We start from the raw sequence: 24,573 nt of genomic DNA on the forward strand, positions 1-24,573 counted from the left end.
CTCTCCCTCTCTGTAAATAAGTCTGTGTGTGCATGGATATGGATCTATCTGTATGAAAGAGTGAGTATATACTGGATCTCCAGGTTTTTTCTTTCTCAACCAATCTCACCCCACAATCAAACTAAAAACTGTGAATTGTCCATGTGGGTTTTGTAGCTCTTTTATTAATAATTATTTTCAATGTAAGTATAAAAGTGACTATTAAAGATTTGCAAAAAGTAGGAAATTGTGATTACAGAAAAATGCATGGGGGCCAAATGTAGGCCATAGATCATAACGTCTCACCTTTCTCCTAGTATATTTTTTCTGAACATATCTGTATAAAAATACTTTGCATGAGCTGGTGCAATTTTAGCAAGAATATGAACCCATGGAATGAACTAAAAAAAGAATGATTTTATTGTGACTTTTGACACTGAACCCTTGTAGATATGAGTCATGATAGGTATTATTGGACGTGTGTTACATTATATCATGGCATAACTGGATGGCACTGTGTCATGTGACTTCTGAAAAGTTTTGAATGGTCCCTGCTGACCTCAGTGCATTTTGATTGTCACAGAAATTTCATCACCAAGTTTGTGTATACAGTTAAGTAGTTGGTCTTATAAGCACCATTATAAACCCTTGCATGAAGGGTATTATTAATCTAGTTTACAAATGCTTCATGGATAAAAAATAGCATGGTTACAGTATACACACACTTAATTTACATGTATTGTATTATAGATATAACTGAGATAAACTACTGAGCTAAATTGGGGTTGATTGATGTAGTTGGACTGAGTAATTGCAATTTCTTTGGCTTCTAGTGTATATATTACAGTGCATTTATAAAATCTAGGCTGGACATTTTTCTAGCACCAAATCAATAACAGAAATGGCTGACCTAGTAAGATGTAGCTGGGGAAGTGGATGTTAAGATTAAAAAAAAAAAATAGAAGAAGAATCTATTGATGGAACTTGTGGTCTTGCGACTCCTGGTACCTGGGCTCATCAGATGTTGGCTCGCATCTGTGACCAACTTCCAACAGCAGTCCCGGAATTCAAGATTCAGTATCTCAAAGTAGCTACACTTACAAGAAGCCTGAGAAAATGGTGGTTGTGAGCTACAGTTTTCTTCCTGTACCTTACTTATGTCAAAACAGAATAGTGCTCACATGTCCAAGTGAATACAGATTGTTCCTGTGATATGGAGAACCTTATTGAGAAATAAAACATTCAAGTCTCACCTAGCTATCTTTGGCTTTCGTTAATTTGGTCTCTGCTTGGTGAATTAGTGAAGCACAATTTCAATTTTCATTCTCAGGCTGTCTCCTAGCTCACCACTGAGGTAGTCTTGGTCATGTTTATCTTCAAATTGAAGGAGTTCCTTCTTTTTATAGAGTGGAATGCTACTAATCTGTAATGAATATATTCCAGGCACTGGCTTCTTCTTAGCTAAGTGAAGGAAGCTTACTCCTTCCTTCTGGTTTATCCTAAAGAAACCACCTTCATTCCCGTGGTCTATTAAATATCGGTTGTGGTTTGTCAGTGTTGTGAGAGCAGGGATCAGTTTCAGGATGCGGTCCTTGTTGTTAAGGCTGGAGATGTTGAAAGATAAGATGGCTGGTTTTTCAAGATCCCAGCTGGCGAGGTTAACAGCTGCATCTGTCCCCAGCTGATCCTGTAGAAGAACAAGGTGTTTAAAATTTTTCCTCCTGGATTTTTCATATCCTAACATGAAATATGAGTACCCAGCTTGCCGGGGAAGGTGACGACTGGGGAAAGCAACAGCAAACCACCCCGCTAGAGTCTGCCAAGAAAGCGTCGCGAAAGCGGTGTCCCCCCAAAGGGTCAGGCATGACTCGGTGCTTGCACAGGGGACCTTTCACCTTTTACAACATGAAATATTACTACCTTGAATATTCAAGCTGTTCATGGGATTTCAAAAATATTCAGCTACTTAAAATTATTTATGCAGCACAAAATATTAATTCAGGAATGTGGCCTCCTATTCTTACCCCAGAATTTTGCTTGCCAAGCAAGCAGTGTTTAAATTAGAAACAGGGACTTTCTTGTTTACTTTGAAAAGATGAGACTTTTGCACTAGGCTGGTTTATACTGGAGAAGACACTTTTGTATTTTATTTTAAATATTTATTTTCTACACATGGGTAGAGTGAGACCATTTCCAGCAAATGTTGAAATATACAATTTTTTATATATTTATATTCATGGCTTTTAGCTACCATATAAATAGGTTGGTCATCAACCTGGAATAACGAAGTTCAGGTAACCATCGTTATAGAACTGTTGACTTGACAGACAAATCTAAGTGTATTTTGATAAGCAGTCTCAGAAAATGGAATGATGTTTTTGTAGTATTAGTGTTCCTTTGCAGTGAAAGCTTTACACACACACACACACATACCCCAACTGGCAAAACTAGATTTTAAAAGAGTGTTCCATTACTTCTTTGCATTCCACTTGTTTGTTCATTCAATCATGGGTGAAATCATTTGGGCTAGGGCATAGAGGGCTATAATTCTTGAAATCGCAGTTAAATTCTTGAAATGCAATAAAAAAGAATACAAACTTTTCAGATATTAGTAGTTAAACTAATTATTTTTATTGATTGACTGAGTGGCTTATATAACTACAATTTTATGTTGCCTTATTTTATTTGAAATAGAAACTTTAATTATTCTAATTATTTGCTTACTTGTAGAATTCTGGTACATATGGCTGCCCAACTCACAAAGCAACTCTGGGCAGCGCATAATTGTATAGAAGCCTGAACACACACAAAAAATTAAGAACAAAACAGTAAACTTCCAGAATGAAATAAAAGGAGTTAGAATTCCAGAGGCCAACCTTTATACAGTCCATTCAAAAACCTTTCATTCCAAATGGGTTCATCTTGTGTCTCCAAATTACTGGAGAAATATCCAACCCCTAAGAGATGGGTTATTATACTTATTTCTGAGACTCATTAAGAATGATCTGTTTGAGGTGCGTTTGAAGTGTGTATCTAATTATATAGTTTAACAAATGTTTGCACAACCAAGCAGTTAAAGCCAGCTACTGTTTCCATATATGCTGAAGCTGGCCAAATTCTTTTATTATGGAAACTTTTGTGGAATTCCTTAGTACAAGGCAACAGGCAGAAGGAAAGAACTGCTGGTGTATCAGAGCAAAGCTGTGGATCTCTTTATTTTCCCATTTCAAACCTTGGTAATCTGAGCTCCAGTCTTCTCTCAATTTCCCTGGGGTTGTTTCATGGGGAGCTGAGGGTCCAGGCCTGTCACCTACTGAACATATGCCAAATCCTGCAAACTCACGTTCTGCATCCCAACTTCACCTTAGTGCCAGATTACTGGATAAGGGACTGTACCCTCAAACCTCATGAGACACTGAAGTAACCTCATGTGCTGAAACTGTCACACATTTTGACCTTGGCTTCTATTGACACACATGAGGGCTTTTTGGAAAAGGGGAGACCCCTCTGCAGTAAACATTATGCAGAGTTTTGGATTCGGTCCCCAAAATATGCTCCAAGCATGCAGTGGTACAGACACAGCACTTGTTGGCATGGCTGTTCACTGCATCCTGAGAAAAGGTGCAGCTGTTTTGAAGAGTTGCCAAGAAGCAATAATCTTCACTGCACTCTCTAAAACACCTTTAGATAACTGTATCTAGAGCTTTGCACACTCCTAGTAAGCAGCATCTTCACTGCAGGTTCCCAAAGTCTGTTCTGTTTTTGTTTAAGATAAAATGAATCATTGGAATGTGTTGTCAACATATAACATCTGATACAGAGAATATCTCTTGCTGCAAAGCTGGGTGGACGTGCTAAGCTTTAGTGCTGATGTGACATAGGTATGTAAGTGAATATGAAAAAGGACCCTGCTGAATAACTGGCCGCAGCTTCTGAAGAGCCTCTTATAAAGGCAACTGATACAGTTCTGAGCTTCATTTTCACACACACACCCTTTTTCGGCTGAGAATCAAAGCTTAAAGATATATTTATTTAACATGGCCTTAGTTTTTTGCAGATTGCAGCAAAAATCACTAAGCTTCACTTCTGAGAAACTGGGCTTCCACCAGCAGAGTCACACTGCAGTAACCCAATTAGGTTGCAGCTGTATAAATATGAAATTCAGGGTTAAATATGCCCTAACCAAATATAGCCAACACTACATTTTAGAGCAGGTTCGATAGACCAATAATGTGATTTGTTATGAGGTAGTTCCTCATACATTTCATAGGCAGGACTGGATGAGATCCAAACTTGAAGTTAGTTAGAAAACAGGAACCATTTGTCCAATGTGTCAGTTCCCATGGACTCTCCAACAGAGGCAAATGAGATGGAGAAGAAGTCAGAAGTACAAACTACAATAGTGCCATATGATGTGTTTCTGTACATATGTGATGCACAATATAAGAGGAATCTGGCATACTGAGAGCTGTCTTTTTCATAGAAAGATTAAATTAGTTTTTAACTAACTTCCAGTGAGACCTGGAATTGGCAAGATAAGGAATTAGGAGTGTGGGATCAGACAAAACCTTTCTTTAGCAACATCAGGTATCATCAACAGCCCAGCCTGAGAAACAAGAGGCAAGTCATTCATTATAATCCAAGGGATAACATATTAATCTTGGGATAACATATATATAGCTAGATTTTTAGACTCTGCAGAAGCTGTTCTGTATTATTATTATTAAGGTGACTCAGTATCTGCAATGCAAGTTTTTTTTTTTTTAATCTAAGAGCCAAGTCCTTGACTTTCCTGTGAGAGCTCCTGGGTGCAATTTCTGATTCTTCCCTCACCCAGAAGGAATCAGACCTCATATTGTGAAGGCACATGTGAAATAAATATTAGCACCGTGATGCTAGTCTATGACTGTAATAAAGTTTTGATTTGATCTGATTAGCATTATGAATTTAAAATATTAAAGGCAGCCTACAGTAGCTTTATCTATGGGGGAAAAAAAGTGAAAGAACCATGCTCAAAATGGATTTCAGGATGTCCCTGACCCTGTTAGTCTTGTAAGGCCATGAAGACCTGGTTATGTGCCCAGGCCTGGGGCCCCATGTGTGTTAAGGGCCCCATTTCTTGGCTATATTAACATCCATGCATTATTTACTTGGCAACCATATATATCTATTTTGTACTTTTAATTGTTTTTAATTATTTTAACTGTTTTATGGTTTTCATGATTGTAAGCTGCCCAGAGTCACTTGTTGAGACGGGCGGCTATAGAAATCAATTAATTAATTAAAATTTCAGGAAGCTACATAAATGTTACTCCAGGCTGGAAGGCTAAGTCGCAACTCACCTCTGTATTAAGTGCATCTGTTTCATTTACGCCTCGCCGTTTCCTCCCCCTTTTCGGGTAGCCATTGATTTTACAGTCATAGCATGCTTCTGGAGAAAGAGAATTGTCATCTACTTCACCGCTGATTGGTAATTCGTGGTTCTGACCTTTCCCCAGCCCCATTCCAGCCACACAGTGTCTAAAGAATTTAAAAGGAAGAAAGAACCAACATCAGACAAACATTCTCAGTTCAGCCTCTAGTAACATTAAGACTAAAATATTTGGCCTTTGAACTGATATTCATTAGCTACTTTTGATTTCATAGAAGGTACGTCAGTTTATTCTGAGTAATTATTTGAAGTACGATTTTTTATATATATATTAACCATTTAGAAGTTATAACACTCAGTGTTAAGGTTTTACCAGGGAACCTCTGATTATTTTTTAATTTATTTATCACGCTTATACTCCCCCCATCCCCATCCCCAAACACAGACTCTTGGCACGTAATCGGGCTTTATTGTTACCAATTCCCCTGGAGAAGAAAGAAAACCGAAGAATCGTACAGAATAAATAATACCCACTAAAGAAATAAACCAAGCAAGTAATAAATGTAATATTTTTTACATTTTACTCAAATTCCATATTTGAAGAAAACCAATAGATATTCCTAACAATTGCTTATCACACATTGCAGAGCTTCTGCTGTACTAGAAATGACTATAAGAAAAAGGCAGTGGGAATGCTTGGGCTCACATGCTGGAGGAATTAGAATGCTATTTCTATAGTTTGAACATGTGATACATGGTTAATGCATGCTATATGCTACAGTAGATCTTAGTGAAAAGATGGAATGCGCATGTAACTTGTACTTGAGCATGCATAACCTAATGGAAACATGGTGTATGAGAAAGCCATTTTATTTCTGAACTTGAGTATCTTTTAATTCACAGGTACTATATAATCAACTGATAGAAGGCTAAAGGTCAAATGCACATGAATGAATGGATCAATCAATCCATACTATATAAATTCTTTATGTCTCCTATTGTCAACCCAGCATTTACTCAAGAGCTTATAGTTGTGTGTTCTCTTATTGATTCAGTTTCCCACTACATAGGTTGGTCTGTATTAATCTGAACAAACCTGGAGGCTATTTTTTGCCTCTGAGGTCAGAGACTGTACATACAAAAGTGAGAATCTTCTTACCCTTGCCCTATTCGGAAGTACCCTGGTGGGCATCCACAGACATAACCACCTTCTGTATTTGAGCAACCATAGCTGCATGGCGCTTGAGAGGACCCACACTCATTCACATCATGGCATGCCCCACTAAACTGTTCAAACTGATATCCAGTAGGGCACATGCATTTGTAACTTCCCAAAGTGTTGTGGCAAGATGCTCCACCACAAATATGAGCACTGAGGCATTCATTTTCATCTGGAAAACAAGCAAAGCAGATTTGATCATCACACTGATAATCTCTTCAGAAACTTATTCATCACCATCTCATCTATCTAACAGAAATCCTGCACAGAAGTAGATTCAGGCACAAGCAACCTGACTATCTGAAATCACCATGACCTACAGTAGATGGGACATTATTATTGTTGTTATTATTATTTGGTGCCTTCAAATCAGTGTTGACTCCTGGGAACTACCTGGACAAGTCCCTGCAGTTTTCTTGACAGGTTTTTCAGAAGTGGTTTGCATGTCCTCCTTCCTAGGGCTGAGAGAGAGTGAGTGGCCCAAGGACAACCAGCTGGCTTTCTGTCCAAGACAGGACTAGAACTCATGGTCTCCCCATTTCTAGCCTGGTGCCTTAACCATGACACCAAACTGGCTCTCTAACTAAATAATTACTGTTCCTTAAGTTATGCCTGGATTATGGTTTGTCATTCTAATTCTTGTCCAATTCATAGGGCGCACAAAAATATTTGCAATAATTCCAAAATTATTGAATGCCTTTAGTTTTCAACACATAGTTAAACAGTCATATATAGCTAAATCAAGATAAATGGACAGCTCATTTTTACAATGATTTGTAATAATTATGTTCATTGTTTATCTATTCAGGCTAATTAAAAACTTGTTTTAAATGAATGTAGCCAATAATTTACAGAACGATGCATATGATCCTGGATCCAGTATTATTACTCATACATTTTCCAGATGTGTGGATTTCAGCTCTGAAAATTCTTAGAAATGGCCATGTTGCCTGGAGAATTCTTCAATCATAAGTCATATAACTGGATGGTGCTGAGTTTGAGGAAGCTTGGTGCAAACTATATAATTTTCTTTATTTCAGAAACTGCCTTACATTAAAGCATTTGCAAATTCTTCCTTTTAACTAAACAAGATTTATGCTTTAAAAAGTCTATGTGAAATATAATTCAATGGTCCTAGTATTTTACACATGAGGCAATTCTACTGGACTGTGAAATAAAATAGCCCACTAGAATTACTTAATAAACTGATTTATTTTGTAACATAAACTATGCTTTTTTTCCATTGTTACAGTACCTAAGCCAGTTTACAACATTCAAACTGAACAATTAAAAAGACCTGACATTTGGTTACTTATGAATTTGATTCTCTAGCTTTGAGTCATTTGATTACTTATCTTTAACAATTCTGTATGTTACATCTATATTGTTATTTCACCATTTTGTTATGCTTTGTTAGAAATCTCCTTGCTTTAGCTGTTTTCTTCTGTCAATCTACATTATGAAAAGGTCTGTCAAGTGGATGAAGATAACTTAATAAAAGGAGTTTTAAAATAAAGTATTTATCCATAAGTTATTGATGGAAAGAAGAGGCCAAGAGATGATAGTCCTGCCTAGGGCTAATTAATGAACTTGTGGCAGAACTGAGATTTGATCTGGGGATTGATTAGCTCATTTATGGCTCTAAAATAGGACTAATCATAGGTCAGAAGACTGAAGCAGTAACAAGAACAGAGAAAATCACAGCTGGATTCATTTTTCTTTCCTCTGTATTTAATGCAACTTGACTTTGACTTTAGCATATGATACTTGTTGAGAGGGGAAGGAGTTGTGTGCCAAGGCACAAATGAGATAATACTGAAAAAAGGGAGGGCTTTTTTTGACACTAAGGAAAAAGTTCAGCTTGCCTCCTGAACTTAATATATAACATAACATTATATGTTATTTATATAATAATACCCCATATTGTGCTCCAGGCAACAGCATAGACGTGGTTTGCCACTGTGTTCTTCCAGAAGGCTTTCTCAGTTTCCTAGTTTAGTCTACCATTCTGGGATTCCCTGGTAGTTTTCCTACCAGCCCGGTTCAACTTTCTGAGATCTGCCAATGTCAACCAGACTGCACACAATTCAATGCAGGGAGCTCGCTTACCCACCACCAGGTTTGCTTGCAAAACCAGAACAATTATTGGATTCCAATAACGATGAAACTCAGCAAAACTTGAAAAGGGCCAATTAAAAACTTAATTTAAGCTGTATGTGTCTTTCTAAGCCAATCTTTCCAAAAAGAAAACCATGTCTGAATAACTTTCCAATTCCCTTTCAGTACTGAAAAGTCTAGGTTCCCCACAAGCAACTGTGTAAAAGAGTCGGCAAGTTTTCTTAACCCTGATTAAAACCAGAGACCTCCCTTAAAGCTGGGCAACAAGACCAAAGAAAGGCAGTTTTTTTACGCTTTTGAGACTAAACCGTGCCAAACAATGGTCAATTCTCAGTTTCACCAGGAAAGAACCACAGTTTGAATTAACCAATTCAGTTAGATACTGGAAATAACCCTAAAATGAGTTTCCTAATTAAAACTGGTATTAGAATACTCATGTTGCATTGCAGTGATAAAATTCAGGTCATTTTGCATGCCTCTGAAAGCACATCAGGATAATGAGTTTTGGTTCTACTCTTGATTTTAAAAAAAACAACTTTCTCTAATTAGTAGTCATATGGGCTAATGGCAGAAACACTGATCAGCACTAAATTTTGAATGAGGAATAGAACATGTGATTCAAGGTGCTTGTTAGCACCTTTAAAGCCCTACGTGGCACAGGGCCAGGCTACTTGTGGGGACAGCCTCACCTGGAGGGTATCTGCCTGTCCCATTAGGTCTGAGAGGGAGACACATTCGTGGTCCTCTCCCTGAAATGTTGCTATCTAGGCAGTGCATCTTCTCAGTAGTGGCCCTTTCCCCCCAAGATCCAGCTTGCCACTACCTTCCTGGCCTTCTGAAAAGCCACAAAGGCCTGGCTTTCCCCATAAGCCTTGGGATAGTATGAGGCTGGAGCCCAGTGAAGTTCTAAATTTCTTTTTGGATGAGTGGGCATGTATTGCATTTGGGAGTGCCGGGGGTTCTTAGTAGTTTTTAGTGCTTTTATTGTTTTTACTATTGTTTGTGAGCCACTCAGGGGTATGCTGCATAAGATGTGTGGCTATACAAATTTGATAAGAAGCCATATCCCAGAGCTGTCCTCAGGAGGCTGGTTTAAGGATTCTGACTCTGACAGATATCAATATGCCTACTGATATTTGACTGGTCTACTTGCATTTATGTAACATCAGGTTAAGGTCCACTGAAAATGAGGAGGAGACAAAAGCAACCCAAACCTAAGAACAACAGCAATGGATATATCTAACACAATAAACAAACTCTTTGAATGGGATTTTGTTCAAGGTAAGGATGTTCAACTCAGTTATATTTCAGTGGGAGAGTACTGAAAAGTGTATTTGTACATTTCAGCTGGAATGTACAGCACACCTGAATTGCATAACCACCATGGCCCTAGTTTGGTGAGCATTACATGCATAGTAGACAGTAAGCTACTGTCTACTTTACTGTAGATGAGCACAATTTTGAAGGGTAATCACAGTAGTTCTGCCTCAAACCTACAAGATGTGATTCAACATTGAGATACCTAAAAAGTATCAAAATCTTCCCTGGATGACAAGGTTTCAAATTCAGATAAATTTTCAGTGGGATGGAAGCTAGGTTGATGGGATTTGTAATCTAACATATTTGGGGGATGCTAGCAATTTGGAGAAGGCTGAGATATTAGTTTAATATGGGAGTGAATGTAAAATAAGCAGTGTTTTACTGAGATTTTTCTAAAGACTTTGTCCAGGCAAAAAAATTAGTTTGTTCCTTGACAAACTAATGTGGCTTACAAAACTTTCTACAGGAGATTACTTTGAGTCTAGTAAACTGAGCTTATAACAACAATCAACAAAGCCAAAATTAAAATGCTAAGTCAGTAATGGTTTTGCTTGCTCAGACATTAAAAATGAGACTTGCCAACACATTGGTTCCACTGATAATGTTGGAGATACCCTTGTGGGCAGCTACACCTGTATCCTCCAATTATATTCTGGCAACCATGCTGGCACCGATGATTTCCATCACACTCATCGACATCTATAGTAAGAAAGCACAGATGGAAATGTATGGATTATTTTGCTGGAAAAATTTGTCACATCATCAGAGACACTAATTCAGTGTAAACACGGATATAACTCCCTGCAACAGAGTTAGCTCGCAATGATACACTCACATTTTTCACACAGAGACTCTTGAATAAATGCCTTACTGTCATTAATAGAAGCATTTACAATCTGTTCTTAGAAAAACATGAAAGCTCTATACAGAGATTGCTTAAAGAAATATGATAGACAGCTATCAGAAAAATAAGGAGGATAAGATATAGACTTTGTTACTCAAACACTTTCTCCTGGACACTCTATTGACCTCAGTATTTGAAAGCTATTTCTCACATAGGCAAACAGAAGAGTTCTTTGGATTGTGCCTGCATGGTAAAAGATGGGCAAATGTTTCACTGGAAAATAGTAAAAATATAAAACGTAATAAAATCCAGATGGCTCTCAACCTGTGAGTACCACGGGCCCTTCTAGGGCTAGCCATATCCTGACCTTATGTAATGGTTATACAAAGGCATCTGCTGAATCTGGAACTTTGTCAAAATGATGAAGCAGGCATCATGACATCATGATGCAAACTCCATCTCTTATGTGTGATGTCACAATACAGGTAGAAAAAGAATGGAGTTTACACTGTGAATTTTTTTTTTTAATTTCCTCCCCCTTGCTCCCCCTGGTGCATGCCCACATGGTTATACTTGTAAGAAGTTGTCTGCTTTTTGAAAACCAGGTGTAATGCATGGAAGTTATCCTACATACATATTTGCAGTTATTTTATTTTGAATCAGGTGAATGGTTTAGAGAGTCTACAGAGTACTGTATACTCTGAGTCACAGAAACATTCCCAGCATTACTACCTAAATTACCTTTTAATTTGGAGGTGCCAAAGGCTGAACCATATAACCAACTAACATGAAAACCGCGTGTTCCATTCCTGAGATTTGCATTTAATTTGGACTGAAATATGATTGCCATTAAAGATAAAACTAATTTTATGATCAAAAGATTTGGCTGTGGTTGGCTTAAAGTTGCAAGGAATAAATGCAATGTTAAACAGAAAATGTTCAGAAATGTTAAATAGAAAAAGAATGTAGGCTAGTACCGAGAGAGGGAATCAGGCAGAGAGATTAGATCCACTACCTATTTACTTTAAATGCATTAATTAATACACAGGAAAAGGTAAAAGAGCAGAAGGTCATATGAGTTCCCAAGAGACGTACCTTCACAGGCAGCTCCTGTTTGGTCCAGTGCGAAGCCACGCTGACATTCACATGAGAAACTTCCAGGAGTATTTTGACAAATACCCTTTGATCCACAAAGATTGATGTCAGTGGCACATTCATTGTTATCTAAAATGAATACAGATGGACGTTAGTTGATCTATTCCTTGTTTGAAGATGGCTACAGGAGAGTTTCCACAGTGAAAGGCTCCATAAAATGACTGATCCCAATTAAACAAATCAAACCTTCATATTCAAAGAAGAAGTGGGGGAAAACAAAAAGTGATTTGTTGATGTGTGTATTGTTCTGCACAGGAACTGGGCATTCAGAAAATTCTAACTGTATATAGAGAACATGCATGTCTAAACAAAAAAAGGAAAACTGGTCTATTCTATTTAAAAGGGACACAGTAAACAAATATTGATCTGTGCCTTTTCCGATCATTCATTCTGAAGATGTTAAGACTAAGCGTATTAAGTATAGTGTAGTAACACTAGAAACTATGCAAGTCTACAGCATTTTCTCATTTGCACCAAAAAAAAAGACAACCAGATACCAAAACACTCAACAGATTCATATGGGCCTTCACAAAAGAGGCAAGCCTCTTCCCCCTCCTGCCCCACCATCAGAAAAGCAGGAAGAAACAGATAATAGTTTTGCTGCCCTAATTGGTCTATACATAGGTATCTCATTTAAAAGTAGAACATTGGCTGGAATCCTTAACTTTCCAATAAATATGATTAATCAGAGTTCTTAGGTTCTTGTTTCTTTGGATTAACTGTTTCTAGTTTAACTGCAAGGAAGGAACTGTGACATCAGACACGTATGAGCATTGTCTTATTTCTTGCCACTCACCAATACATGCTGAATGATGTTGCGTAAAACCAGGAGGACATTTACAAGTAAAGCCTCCAATAGTGTTGACGCAAAGGAACTGGCAGTTGTGTTGTTTGGTTGCACATTCATCAAGGTCTAAAAAGACAGCAAGTACATTTGTTCAGGTTTTGCTCCTCATAAAGACAACATTTTAATATATTGCAGCTATCTGTCCAACCGCAACGTAAGTCATACCCAGAAGTGTTGCACAGTGGTTTGTAGGGGAATCTTCCTTCCTAGACACCCACAATCTCCTGCCTGCAGATGGGTTGGATTGCAATTCTCATGACTGCGCCTGTTTTATTTACTTATAAAGCATTTTATATGACTTGTTGGCTCCAAAAAGAGCTCTATCACAGTTTACAACTAGCGTAACAAGCTGAAATTTCTGAAGGGATAGCCACATTGAAGCAAACACAACATGCGCTCTCATGCAATTTTTTAGCAGTTCCATTTATTGTGACACAAAGTTTTATGGATTAGATGAAGTACTATAATAAATCTGCTAGTCTTTCAGATGTTAACAAAACTCTTCGTTGTTTTCAGATCACTGTCCTGCATTCACTCTTCCCTTTGTTTCACATTATCTTCTTAGTGTATATTCAAAGATTAATCCATGATGGAACCACAATTTTCTGCCTATACTTGCATAGCCCTTTGATTGATACCAAAAGGGGAGATTTTTGTTACTGAGGTCATATTGGTTCTGGGGAGTATGTCAAGACCTACATACTAATACTTAGTGGGCCCAGGACCCATTCCTTCATATCCCTTCATACAGTCACAACCCTTCGTAGACCTCATAATTCATGCATGCAAAAGGTCAGGAGCTGGTAATTCCTGGGACAAATTTGGTTTTTTCAGATATTCTGTTTTTCCTTTTACAGGTAGTCCTCGTTATCAACCACAACTGGGATTGGCAACTTGGTTGTTAGCAAAGCAGTCACTAAGTGAAACCACAACCGTGCTTACGATCTGACTTCAGCTATCCTTGGCTTTACAGACCTGCGAAGGCCGTAAATGCAAGGATTGGTCACAAAGTTACTTTTCCATCACCATCATAACTACAAACAGTTGCTAAACGAGGCAGTCGCCAAACGAGGACTACCTTGCTAGCTTTCAAACGACTCAAGGAGGGAAGAGTGGCCTATTCCTTTACTTGCTTTTCAAAGTGGTCCTAAAGGAAAATACATGGTTGGCTATACATATTCCAAAGATCAGTTACTTTACCTTTGCAGCTTCTCTCATCTTCCTGCAAAATGTATCCTTTCGGACAAGAGCACTGATAGCTACCCTCGGTATTTTTGCAAATAAAATTGCAAGGCTTTGGAGACAGGTTGCACTCATTCAGATCTGAAGTCAAAGAAACCACCATTTTTCACTGAGATGAATTAAAAAGGAGGAATGACTAATAATGGGTAATTGCCCTTTTTATTTAAAAAAAAAACTCCATTAGGGTTCACAAAATAAAACAACCAAGTTCTAAACATACAGCTGAATCATTAAAATGGATTTTTTTTTTTCAAAAAGTGGTCCCATGTTTAAAAACTCCAGTGACAAAGGCTTGAAAATAACTGCCCAGATTCATATATTTAAGATGGGGGCCTATATTAAACAAACAAACAAACAAACAAACAAACCCATCTGTCAATGAAGGTCATTATAGTGGACACCATGAGAGCTTCCCCAATTACTGAATGAAGAATTCTCTCTAGCTTTGTGTAAGGGGCGCCCAGTGCCTGCATTCTGAGGGAAGGGACTGGTGAAGCTGAGTTGGAAACCGAAAACGTACCTATGCAAAGTGTGCCTGTCACATCAGTGGTATAGCCTTCCTTGCAATTACAGTGGTACGATCCTTCCTCATTGACGCATTCCCCATTCCGACAGACTTCGTGAATGACCTTGCACTCATCAATATCTGCAAGTCAATAAACAGGACTATAGGGAAAGCAAAACTGAAGGAAAACAGAAGAAAACAAAACAGGGCCTCTGGGGTCCGTGTTATTCAGATGCTTTCATAGGAAAAAAGTACAGGTGATCCATGAAAAGAGATAATCTTCAATTTAGGAAGCTTATAAAAAAGGCTGAAGGATTTATAGCATCTGACGAAAAAGAAAAAAACCTTCTGGAATCAGATGAAACTGAAAAGATGAGAGTAAGGGATGTCAAGCTCTGCAGAGCTGAGCAAGGCCAAGAAAGGAAGAACTGCACAGATTTCGGGAAGGCATCTTTGGTGCTAATTGGAGGTATCTTCGAAACTGCAGTAGGAGTTGCCCAGGCAGCTTTATAGTGAGTTAATTGAGGCACAGTCTCTCTGAGCTATCTGAAATGCATTTTTCCCAGATTTCTCTCCAATTGGGCTAAGCTGCTGTTTATGAGATAAGCTGCCAACTGACTCACTCTTGATTGTGTCTCTGGTCTCTTCCATTCCTTTCCCAGCCTCACTACTGTATAAGAATTACAGTTCCAGTTCAGCAAACTTACTTGTCTCCTACTGTGTTTATGCCCCAAGCCCAAGATGGATGGAGCCGTTAAATTTCTTCCAGACAGAAGAAGGGATCAACCAAATTTAAGAGCCCTTTCCCAAACCTTTACTTGTCTTAATAACTGCTCAGACTGTACAGAAAGGGCAGGCTCATTTTCTGTCTCAATTACTAAGGCTCTCAAAGATGAGCCCAACCATCACTGCTGGACTCTGGGGGAGCATCCTTTCCTAGCTAAGGCTGGAAGTAAAATTCCCAAGCTGGCATTGAACAGAAGCAGAGGGGTAACCAGTGACAAGAATGAAAGTGAGCATCTCAAAACACTAGTTTACTGTGCAAGCAACTTCCCAAACCGATTCTTCAAATAAAAAATACAAGACCTGCTGCATTGCAGTTTGGTTTGCAGCCCGTTTCTTGCTAGCTATGACAACAATAAAGATACATATTTAAGCCTTGAAGACCTGGCTTTGTGCCCGGCCTATTTATATTAAATAAAAATGAAATGTAATATAAATATAAATATAAATACAGCCGAGAGATCTTAAAAACCATTGGTGTTAACATAACCATGAAACAGGGGATTTTTCCCCACCTGCTCCGCTAGTTGTGAATCCACGGCCCTGTGGACAAAGCTTCTTAAAAGCGACAGTGCCAACGAAAGGGCAGATCTCGCAGTTGGGTCCCCATCCTCTCCCACCATCACAGCAGCACTCAGATTTCGTCACAGGGTTCCTGTTGCTTGATCCAATCTGGCACATGCTGTGTAAGATTTCAGTGAAGCAATAGCCTTCTCTGTTGTCTGCAAAGCAAATGGATGTTGGTTGGAAAACCTCGGAAGGAAAACTCCTAGCAAACGCAAGGCAGGACAGGGATTTTGAAGCAGGCATATAAAAGGAAGAGCATACTTAGCCGTAATTAGGAATTGCAACAGGAAAAATGAAAGCCAGGCAGCAGTAAGAAAGAAGGCATGATGTCTGAAGAAAGAAAAGAGAAGAAAAGACACTGAGTGAGAAAAAAAATATGTTTAGGAAACTCTGCCCTGAGGATCAAATCTTGAGAGAGAAAAGATGGAGGTGTAACCAGAGTTAGAATATTCCAAAGAACTGTTATCTAACAGCAGAACAGTCCAGAGCTGGTTATATATATGAAGAAAAAAGCAACATTGATTGGATAGGCCCACTGCGAATGAACCTCTCATAAAACCAGTTTACAGCTTCATTTCTAGCAAAAGATTTTACGTGCATTGTGTAGGAAGGAAAGGTGCTCTGTGTGTGCAGCATGCGCACGTGTATGAAACGACCATGATGATTCCATGAACCATCAGATCTGTACAGGTGCCATTTCCACACTATACCACCCCACACCAACAAATTTCAAACCTAAGGCTGTGTGAAAGGTCCCCTGTGCAAGCACTGAGTCATGTCTGACCCTTTGGGGGGACGCCGCTTTCGCGACGTTTTCCTGGCAAACTATAGAGCGGGGTGGTTTGCCATTGCCTTCCCCAGTTATCACCTTCCCCGGCAAGCCGGGTACTCACTTTACCGGCCTCGGAAGGATGGAAGGCTGAGTCGACCTGAGCCGGCTACCCGAGAGAGAAACCAGCTTCCGCCAGGATTGAACCTGGGTCGCGGGGAGAGTTTCCGTTGCAATACTGCCGCCCACCACTCTGCGCCACACGAGGCTTAACCTAAGGCTACCAGTTTGTATATTCAGCTGTCATTTTCTAAGTACTGTACTGAATAATTGTGAATAAGTATGTTTGAAGTTGCCCACAGTTAATTTTGTGATGCTATGTGTTTCATAATTTTTCTATCACTGAAGGAGCTCCATTGAACTGGTTTTCAGCCCCCCTCCTGTTCCTTCCTTTATATCCAGCAGCTTCCCACAGTAACTTTAGACAGTGGATTTTAATTTAAGTTTAATTTATGTGCTAATTCTTATCAGAGTTTGTGAACTCAGGGAATATGGCAGACAACGAATTAAGAATATTTATTCCCCAGCCCTGCTTTTATATCACTCTCAATACTTACCGATGCATTCGTTCTGTGCTTCATTGACAATGAAACCATCTTCACACTCACATCGGAAGCTTCCTTGTGTATTTACACAGCGCCCATTTTCACACAACCCAGGTTTGGTTTGACATTCATTTTCATCTGAATAAGATACACCCGAAGGCATTATTAGCTTACTTAGTTCAACTCTGACCAGAAGAAACAAAAAAACCCTGTTTGTTCCAAAATAATAAATACTTAGACCTTTTAAAAAGGCAATAAACATATGTGGTTCCTACAAATAGAAAGCTAAATATAACTAAGTTACATTAGATCGAACCCTATAATCCTATCTATATGGCTAGGTAGGAGAGAGAGGAGTTCTTAAACTCCTAGATCATTAAAAAAAATTCCCACTGGAAATAATTGTGAAAACAGATAATTTTTAGAAGATCACTCACCTATGCAACCTTCACCATCTGGTCTGCGCTGGAATCCTGGCCCACATATACACATGTATGTACCTATCAGGTTCTTACAAGTCATTTGCTTTGAGTCACAGTCATGAATTCCTTCTTCACATTCATTCTGATCTGGAAGTATTACAGAATTGGATATTGACAAAAAGAAATCAATGTTCTTAATACTTTTAGAAACAAAATCCTCAAAATATGACTGCATTTATATAAAACTAGTCAGTTTGTCTTTGCATTCCTTTGCAAGGTTCCGTACAAAAATAATTTTCCACCACAAAAGTAAGGAGGGGGATACAAGCGAAATTCAAAGAGATCTGCTAGAGTTGTAGTCGTTGAAACTCAATATCCTGTGATATACAATTAATGAAGGTAAAAGGTAAAGGTTTCCCTTGACATTGAGTTCAGTTGTGTCCGACTCTAGGGGGCAGTGCTCATCTCCGTCTCAAAGCCGAAGAGCCGGCGTTTGTCCGTAGACATGTGGTCATGTGGCCGGCATGACTAAACGGAACGCCGTTACCTGCCCGCCGAAGCGGTACCTATTAATTGATTCACATTTGCATGTTTTCGAACTGTTAGGTTGGCAGGAGCTGGGACTAGCAATGGGAGCTCACCCCGTCACGTGGATTCGAACCGCCGACCTTCCAATCGGCAAGCTCAGCAGCTCAGCGGTTTAACCCGCAGCACCACCACGTCCCTATTAATGAAACCTATTCTAAAAATGTTTTTCAAAGTGGGAGGAAAGGGAAGGGTAAGATAGGTTGCCCTCTTTTTGTTTACAGATGTTTCTCGTCACAACAAGTGCATCATGATTAATGAGGTAGCCTTTGCATTTGTTTTTCTCTTCCTCTGTTCAGTTAAGAAGCAGCTTTTTATGGTTCCACCAAATTGGAATCATTCGTCTCTTAAGAGTATCATTTCAGTTTCACAAGAAAAGAAGCAGTTTCGTTAAGAGGAAGATTTAACTGATCCTGTTGGTCTAATCCTAATTTGGTCTCAGTCTACGATCAGCTGAATTTTTATACAGTAAGGATTTTACCTCTGCACATTCGCTTGTCTTCTCTGAGGACATAGCCTGCAGGGCATTTGCATTCATAGGAGCCATATGTGTTCACACATCGGAAAGCACAGAGGAGGGGATTCTGAGCGCATTCATTCACATCTGTATAAATAAACAAACCAGTCATTTGGGAAACAATGCCTGGACTTATTGTATACCTTTCCACATGTTCTCCTGCTCTTCAAAACAAACAAACTCCTCCAGGGACCTGAAGCGTTTCCTCTCCTGTTAAATGCTCCCAACTGCCTTACCCCAGCATCCCGGAGCCATTAATTCACTTCCACCATTGTTCAACCTTTCAAAAAATGGGAACAGCTATGAGAAGAATAAGGGAGGTATAATGGTGCTATGACTTCAGCCTCATAAGGACGGAGGAGAAATTCAATTATTCCAAAGTGCCTAATTTACACCTGCCATTAACCAAAGCATGCATGCAAAAGCATGGGAAAAAAGACATTGTGGGAGGAGAGCCATCTTAGTTTACAGTAGGAAAAAATCAGTAGGAGTCTGGTAGAACCTTTTCCAGCTAATAATTCTTATCAAAAGGCATAAGCTTTTTAAAAATATATTTACACACACACACAAACAATATATATATATATATAAAAGACAGCCCTTTATAAACATCCAACTCTTTTTGCAAGACCATCATTAATGTAAGAAAATTCTGGACTGATATAGGTTTAAATGCTGTCTACTGAGATTTAGATCCGTATCTCAGGTGGCCACAATAGGAACCATGAGTTTTGTATTGTACTGAGGTATGTCCCAATTATTTTAGCTGATTAGATTGAAACAGCATGAAAGTAGTTACAAATAAATTAATAAATGGATGCCCACATCCATACTTTTCAGAGGCTCTGATACAGTTTGCAATTCAAAAACAACGTGCACAGAACCCTCTCAGGAGAATAATATGTGCCCAAAGAAATATACATATAGAAATGTGTTCTTCCTAGAAGAAATGCCAAGCTATCATTTTTCCCTATGCTGCAAGTGTAGAATATAAATAGTAGACTTGAGTACCAAATACGAAAGTTTTTGTTTAACTTTTCCCACTATTGGGAAGAAATCTAAGAGGACAAGTATAAAATATTATCTATCTCTAATGCAGAGATGTGGTTAAAAAAAAAACTATGGGCTCTTATCAGGGGGACAATTGGACTATTGAGAAGTGTAAATGAGAAGACTGAAGGAATGTATTATTTTATGTATTTTTGAGAAATGCACTATTTCTCAAAAAGTTGCATTTACCTTCACATGTCACCATTGGTCCTGGCTCAAAGCCTTCCTCACAAGTGCATTCAAAACTTCCAATGATATTCTTGCAGGTTCCGTTTCCACATGGACTTCCCACAGCACATTCATCAGTGTCTACAATTAATAAAAGAACGTGAAAACACAATATGCACGAGCTAAGAAAATTACAGATATGTCCTGGAAAAATCAGGAAAAGGTAAGATAGACTGGATTTACTTAGCCTTAGAAAGCTAATAAATTCTAATGATAGGTATCTTTGCTCACCAACACATTCAGACCCTTGAAGCAGGTAGCCAAAAGGACATTCACAGCGGAAGGAACCATCAGTGTTGATACACAGTCCGTTCTTACAATTGTCTGGATCCTGACACTCATCCGCATCTTAGTCCCAATGTTAAGAAGGCAGGAAGACAAGAGGAAAAAAAAAAAAAGCAAACACTCTTGTTTCAAAGAGTTTCAATATAATTAATAAATGCAAGATGAATCGTGGTAAAATACCAGCATGGCATATTTTGTTCCAATCTGTTGTCACCTGAAAAATGTTTTGAGGTTCACTCGTAATTTTTAAGGAGGAACTCTGCAGGGGACCTTCTTGGAATTTCTGCTACAGCACCAGGATGAGGAATATCCTCTTTGTCAATATAATATATATTGAATCAGACATCCAAACATCTCCCCTTGAACAGAATGGGTAGGAGCAGCATTAGACTTAAAGGGCTAGATCTAAAAACGTCACGCTTTTCCAGTGCTGACGATTTGTTTATTTCACAAAGCAAGGGAGATACTCCAATTATAAACAAGAGGCACAGGGATCACTAAGAACATCAGAGTGGAGAGATTTTTAGATGTGATAAAAAGGTTAACTTAAAGACAATAATGAGGGGGACATCAGAGTACAATAACGTTGCAAGCTACAGTATGTTGACTTACCGATGGGCTCACCCCGTGGACCAACCAGAATGCCAACTCCGAATGGGCAAATTTGTTTATAGGCTTCTGTAAATCAAATACAAATATGAAACTGTAGAAAATCAACAGAGTTCTTTTGTTTTACACTGTACACGTGAATTAGATTCCAGCTTGTTTTTTATATTCTTTTCGATCACCAAAGTCCTGCACAGGTTCCATAATTTATACAGAACCTTCACTGCCTACTGCACCATTTAGAAACAAGAATATCCAAGAAGTATTTGTTTTATCCGTTTGAAGAAAACGCAGCCCATGCAAGGTTTTCACTTTGCCTTTCTCAGAAAATAATTCATTTCTCCTTTCACTTAATATCATGCACTGCAACAACCATGCAAGAGGTGCTATATACCATCTCCTTCTTCTGGACAAAGCTCACAGGGATCGCCCCATCCTTCTCCTTGCATGTTGCAGCAGCATTCTTGCTTAGAATGGTTTCGGGACTTGGGGACTGAACATTTTCCATCTTCAAATTTGGTGAAGCAGTAGCTGACCCTCAGATCTAAATAATTAAGAACATGACATCCATTAGGCATTTTATTAAAAGGAGATTTTCACTGGAAGTACAAAGAGGGTCTTGCAAATTACTGATGAACAAAGTACACTATATTGAAGTTCTCCATACATGGAAGGACTTTTCCTTAGCCTTCTTCTCAGCCCTCACAACCCTGACAGCTATTTGGTGAATGGGCAAATTCCATCCATAGCATCCTGAATACCCACAACATTTTCCCTAAATTCCAAATAGGCATATACTGTGTTCTTACAACCATTACTGAGAACACCGATGTTCATTCCAGTCATATGTTGCAAAAAAGGTGATGCATGATTGTCAGTTGTTATTGACTACACTTAATAGTTTATGTAGCAACTTTGATATATATGAAGCATATAACTGGTTAAATTGTGAAGGAAATATTGAATTATGGGCAAGCATTCGCATTTACCATGTATTCACTTACAGTTACTCCAAGATAAATGGAGCTATTGGCCCCACTTATCTTGAAATAATACAGATATAAATAGGAGAGCTAGTCTGGTCTAGTGGTTAAGGTGCTGGGCTAGAAACCAGGAGACTGAGAGTTCTAGTCCCACCTTAGGCATGAAAGTCAGCTGGGCGACCGTGGGCCAGTCACTCTCTCTCAGCCCAAGAGCCAATCAGCCGTAGTAGGAGAGTTCTAGTCCCGCCTTAGGCATGAAAGCCGGCCGGGTGATCTTGGGCCAGTCCCCCTCTCTCAGCCCAACCCACCTCACAGGGTTGTTGTTGTGGGGAAAACAGGAGGAGGAAGGAGTATTAGGTATGTTTGCCACCTTGAGTTATTTATAAAAATAATAAAGGCAGGATAGAAAATAAATAAATAAAATTTAAAAAATCAATTTATCTTTATATCCTAGTATTAATTCTGTAAGTTGATGAAAAAAAAGCAGTTTTCTTATTGTGAACTTCTGGCCTTCAGAATCTTATGGAAGGCATTCTTTTACAGCAATGAGGTTTTCAACTCCATTCTTAAGCTTAAAACTCCAACTCCACCAAAGGGTGTGCTACATTCTATTAATCGCCAACCTAGATCAAGTCTTAATAAAGGGTGGAATTAACCCCAGGATTCCTTATCTACCACATGGAAGTGTACAGCTTTGGCAGACCCCTAAGAATCCCCACCCACCTGCAAATTCAGGAATGCCCACATTTAGACTCTGGAGAAAGGTAATTCAACTCAATAATCATAAAATATTTGCCTGGCTATTCTGGTTTGAATAAATGAATCAGCTACATTATTCTGTTTAATTGTTACATTCCAATGCTATAACCACTAATCCTCAACAGCTGCAACAGCACACAATTAAATTCTGGTTCTAATTTTGCTATAGTTAACATACTTGGTAGAAGCTTCCAAGCTTAAGTACTCACTTATTATTTTACACAACATACAGATCAATAGTTTCCTGATGCCTTGTAATTCAGAATTTTTTTTCTGACTGATTTCCCCCTCCCCACCCCCACTCCCCAAAAAATTCCTGGACAACTACAGTAACTGAGAATTGGCTTCAAAGCAGGCAGAGAGATAAACTGGAAGAAAAATTATATCTTTTTTGTTGTTGTTATTGTTGTTTTTGTATTATTTCAGATTTCCAGTGTACCATTAATGATGGTTGATGTCAACCTTTTTAGGAAAGCCAGGTCAAGATACAGGCACAGAAGAGATTCCAGGAATGCTCTTTATTTATTAAGGGAGAATAACAGAATCTTGAAAGCCTATCCAAGTTTCTCTCTGTCCCATTTTACACTAAACAAAGTCAAAGGCAAGGAGGTTCTCACACTTCCTTCTTTCTCGGGACTGTGTAACTTTTTCTTCAAGTCACCCCTTAACAGCTTGCTCATTCCTTCCCCTAAGTCAACCCTTCCTTCCTTCCTTCCTTCCTTCCTTCCTTCCTTCCTTCCTTCCTTCCTTCCTTCCTTCCTTCCTTCCTTCCTTCCTTTCCTTCCTTCCTTCCTTCCTTCCTTCCTTCCTTCCTTCCTTCCTTCCTTGTCTGTCTTAGACACTGAACAACCGACTCCAATCAATTCTGGATCGATTTGTTCACCGATTATAATCATGAAGCACATTGAGTGTGTGAATACCCGTTATTGGGGAATAATGATACCAGCTGGAAAGCCAATTGTGAGGCAGCTTTGGCGTTACTATAGAAGTGAATAATCTTTTGAACCAGAGAGGAGACTTGTGAGAATTTGCATCCTTGTGAGTAATCTCATACTGATAATAGGAAGCAAATGTGGCCACTTATAACAGGGAAAAGAAGAAAGAAGGAAGGGAAATAAAATTATGAGTTGAAGTACAAAAGGAATTGGGTCTAATTCTCTTCTGTTTGGTAATAAAAGAGACCAAGACTTGCCCCACACTAACCAACTATATTTGTGGACAAGTAACTACTTCAGCTTGTTGCATAGTTTGAATGAACGTCTGACTTTTCGACTTCAAATCATCAAAAGGATTTAAGGTATCCCTTTTACAGAAACAAGAACTGTCTTAGATTTGTTCACTGAATTAACGAGACCCATGTTGCCTTGCTGATATTTTACCTAGAATGCAGCATGGCAGACAAGTAGATCATTTCTCTTATTTCAGTTCCTCAGTGCTGATTTATTCTTAGTCTGATGGAATGCATGGTAATTTAAAATCAGATCCAAGCCAAGGAGGAAGCTCAAACTGGTTTCTAGTGATAAGGTTACAGAAAGGAGAAATACTGGAATGGCTATTCTATTCTTTCTCTCTTCAAGTACAGTTGTCCAAACTATCTGTGAGTGAAGAGAGAGAGCAGTATTATGGTTTTGTGTTACCCCAAAGGGCTCTTCCATGTCAAATAATCTAATCACTAGAGCAGGGGAAAAACCACAAGTATCTAAGAGACAGTTGGCAACGTCTCTGGTTGGCAAGAAAACAGCCTGAATGTTAACCGCAAAGCCAGTCGCTCATCTAGTTCACTGGACAGGAATCACATTGAGTTCCATCTAAAA

The 24,573-nt window shown here is 38.8% G+C and overlaps 1 protein-coding gene across 1 annotated transcript in view; it reads right to left on the reverse strand.

Annotated features, from left to right (window-relative positions):
* Nucleotides 1-376: 376 nt before the first annotated feature.
* The window catches only part of FBN1 (fibrillin 1), a 173,034-nt gene continuing 148,837 nt past the window's right edge, over nt 377-24,573 (reverse strand). Inside the window, exons 50-65 of the mRNA XM_063314449.1 lie at nt 21,412-21,561; nt 21,024-21,089; nt 20,358-20,474; nt 20,088-20,207; nt 18,813-18,935; nt 17,762-17,893; nt 17,337-17,462; nt 15,899-16,105; nt 14,616-14,741; nt 14,054-14,176; nt 12,803-12,919; nt 11,947-12,075; nt 10,587-10,706; nt 6,510-6,741; nt 5,322-5,499; nt 377-1,666 (exon numbers count right to left, since the gene is read on the reverse strand). Coding sequence (XP_063170519.1) covers nt 1,277-1,666; nt 5,322-5,499; nt 6,510-6,741; nt 10,587-10,706; nt 11,947-12,075; nt 12,803-12,919; nt 14,054-14,176; nt 14,616-14,741; nt 15,899-16,105; nt 17,337-17,462; nt 17,762-17,893; nt 18,813-18,935; nt 20,088-20,207; nt 20,358-20,474; nt 21,024-21,089; nt 21,412-21,561 — 2,456 coding nt within the window. The 3' untranslated portion in view covers nt 377-1,276. The remainder of the gene's footprint in view (nt 1,667-5,321; nt 5,500-6,509; nt 6,742-10,586; nt 10,707-11,946; nt 12,076-12,802; nt 12,920-14,053; nt 14,177-14,615; nt 14,742-15,898; nt 16,106-17,336; nt 17,463-17,761; nt 17,894-18,812; nt 18,936-20,087; nt 20,208-20,357; nt 20,475-21,023; nt 21,090-21,411; nt 21,562-24,573) is intronic.

Source organism: Candoia aspera, chromosome 13 (assembly GCF_035149785.1).
Source record: "Candoia aspera isolate rCanAsp1 chromosome 13, rCanAsp1.hap2, whole genome shotgun sequence".
Classification (NCBI taxonomy): Eukaryota; Metazoa; Chordata; class Lepidosauria; order Squamata; family Boidae; genus Candoia; species Candoia aspera.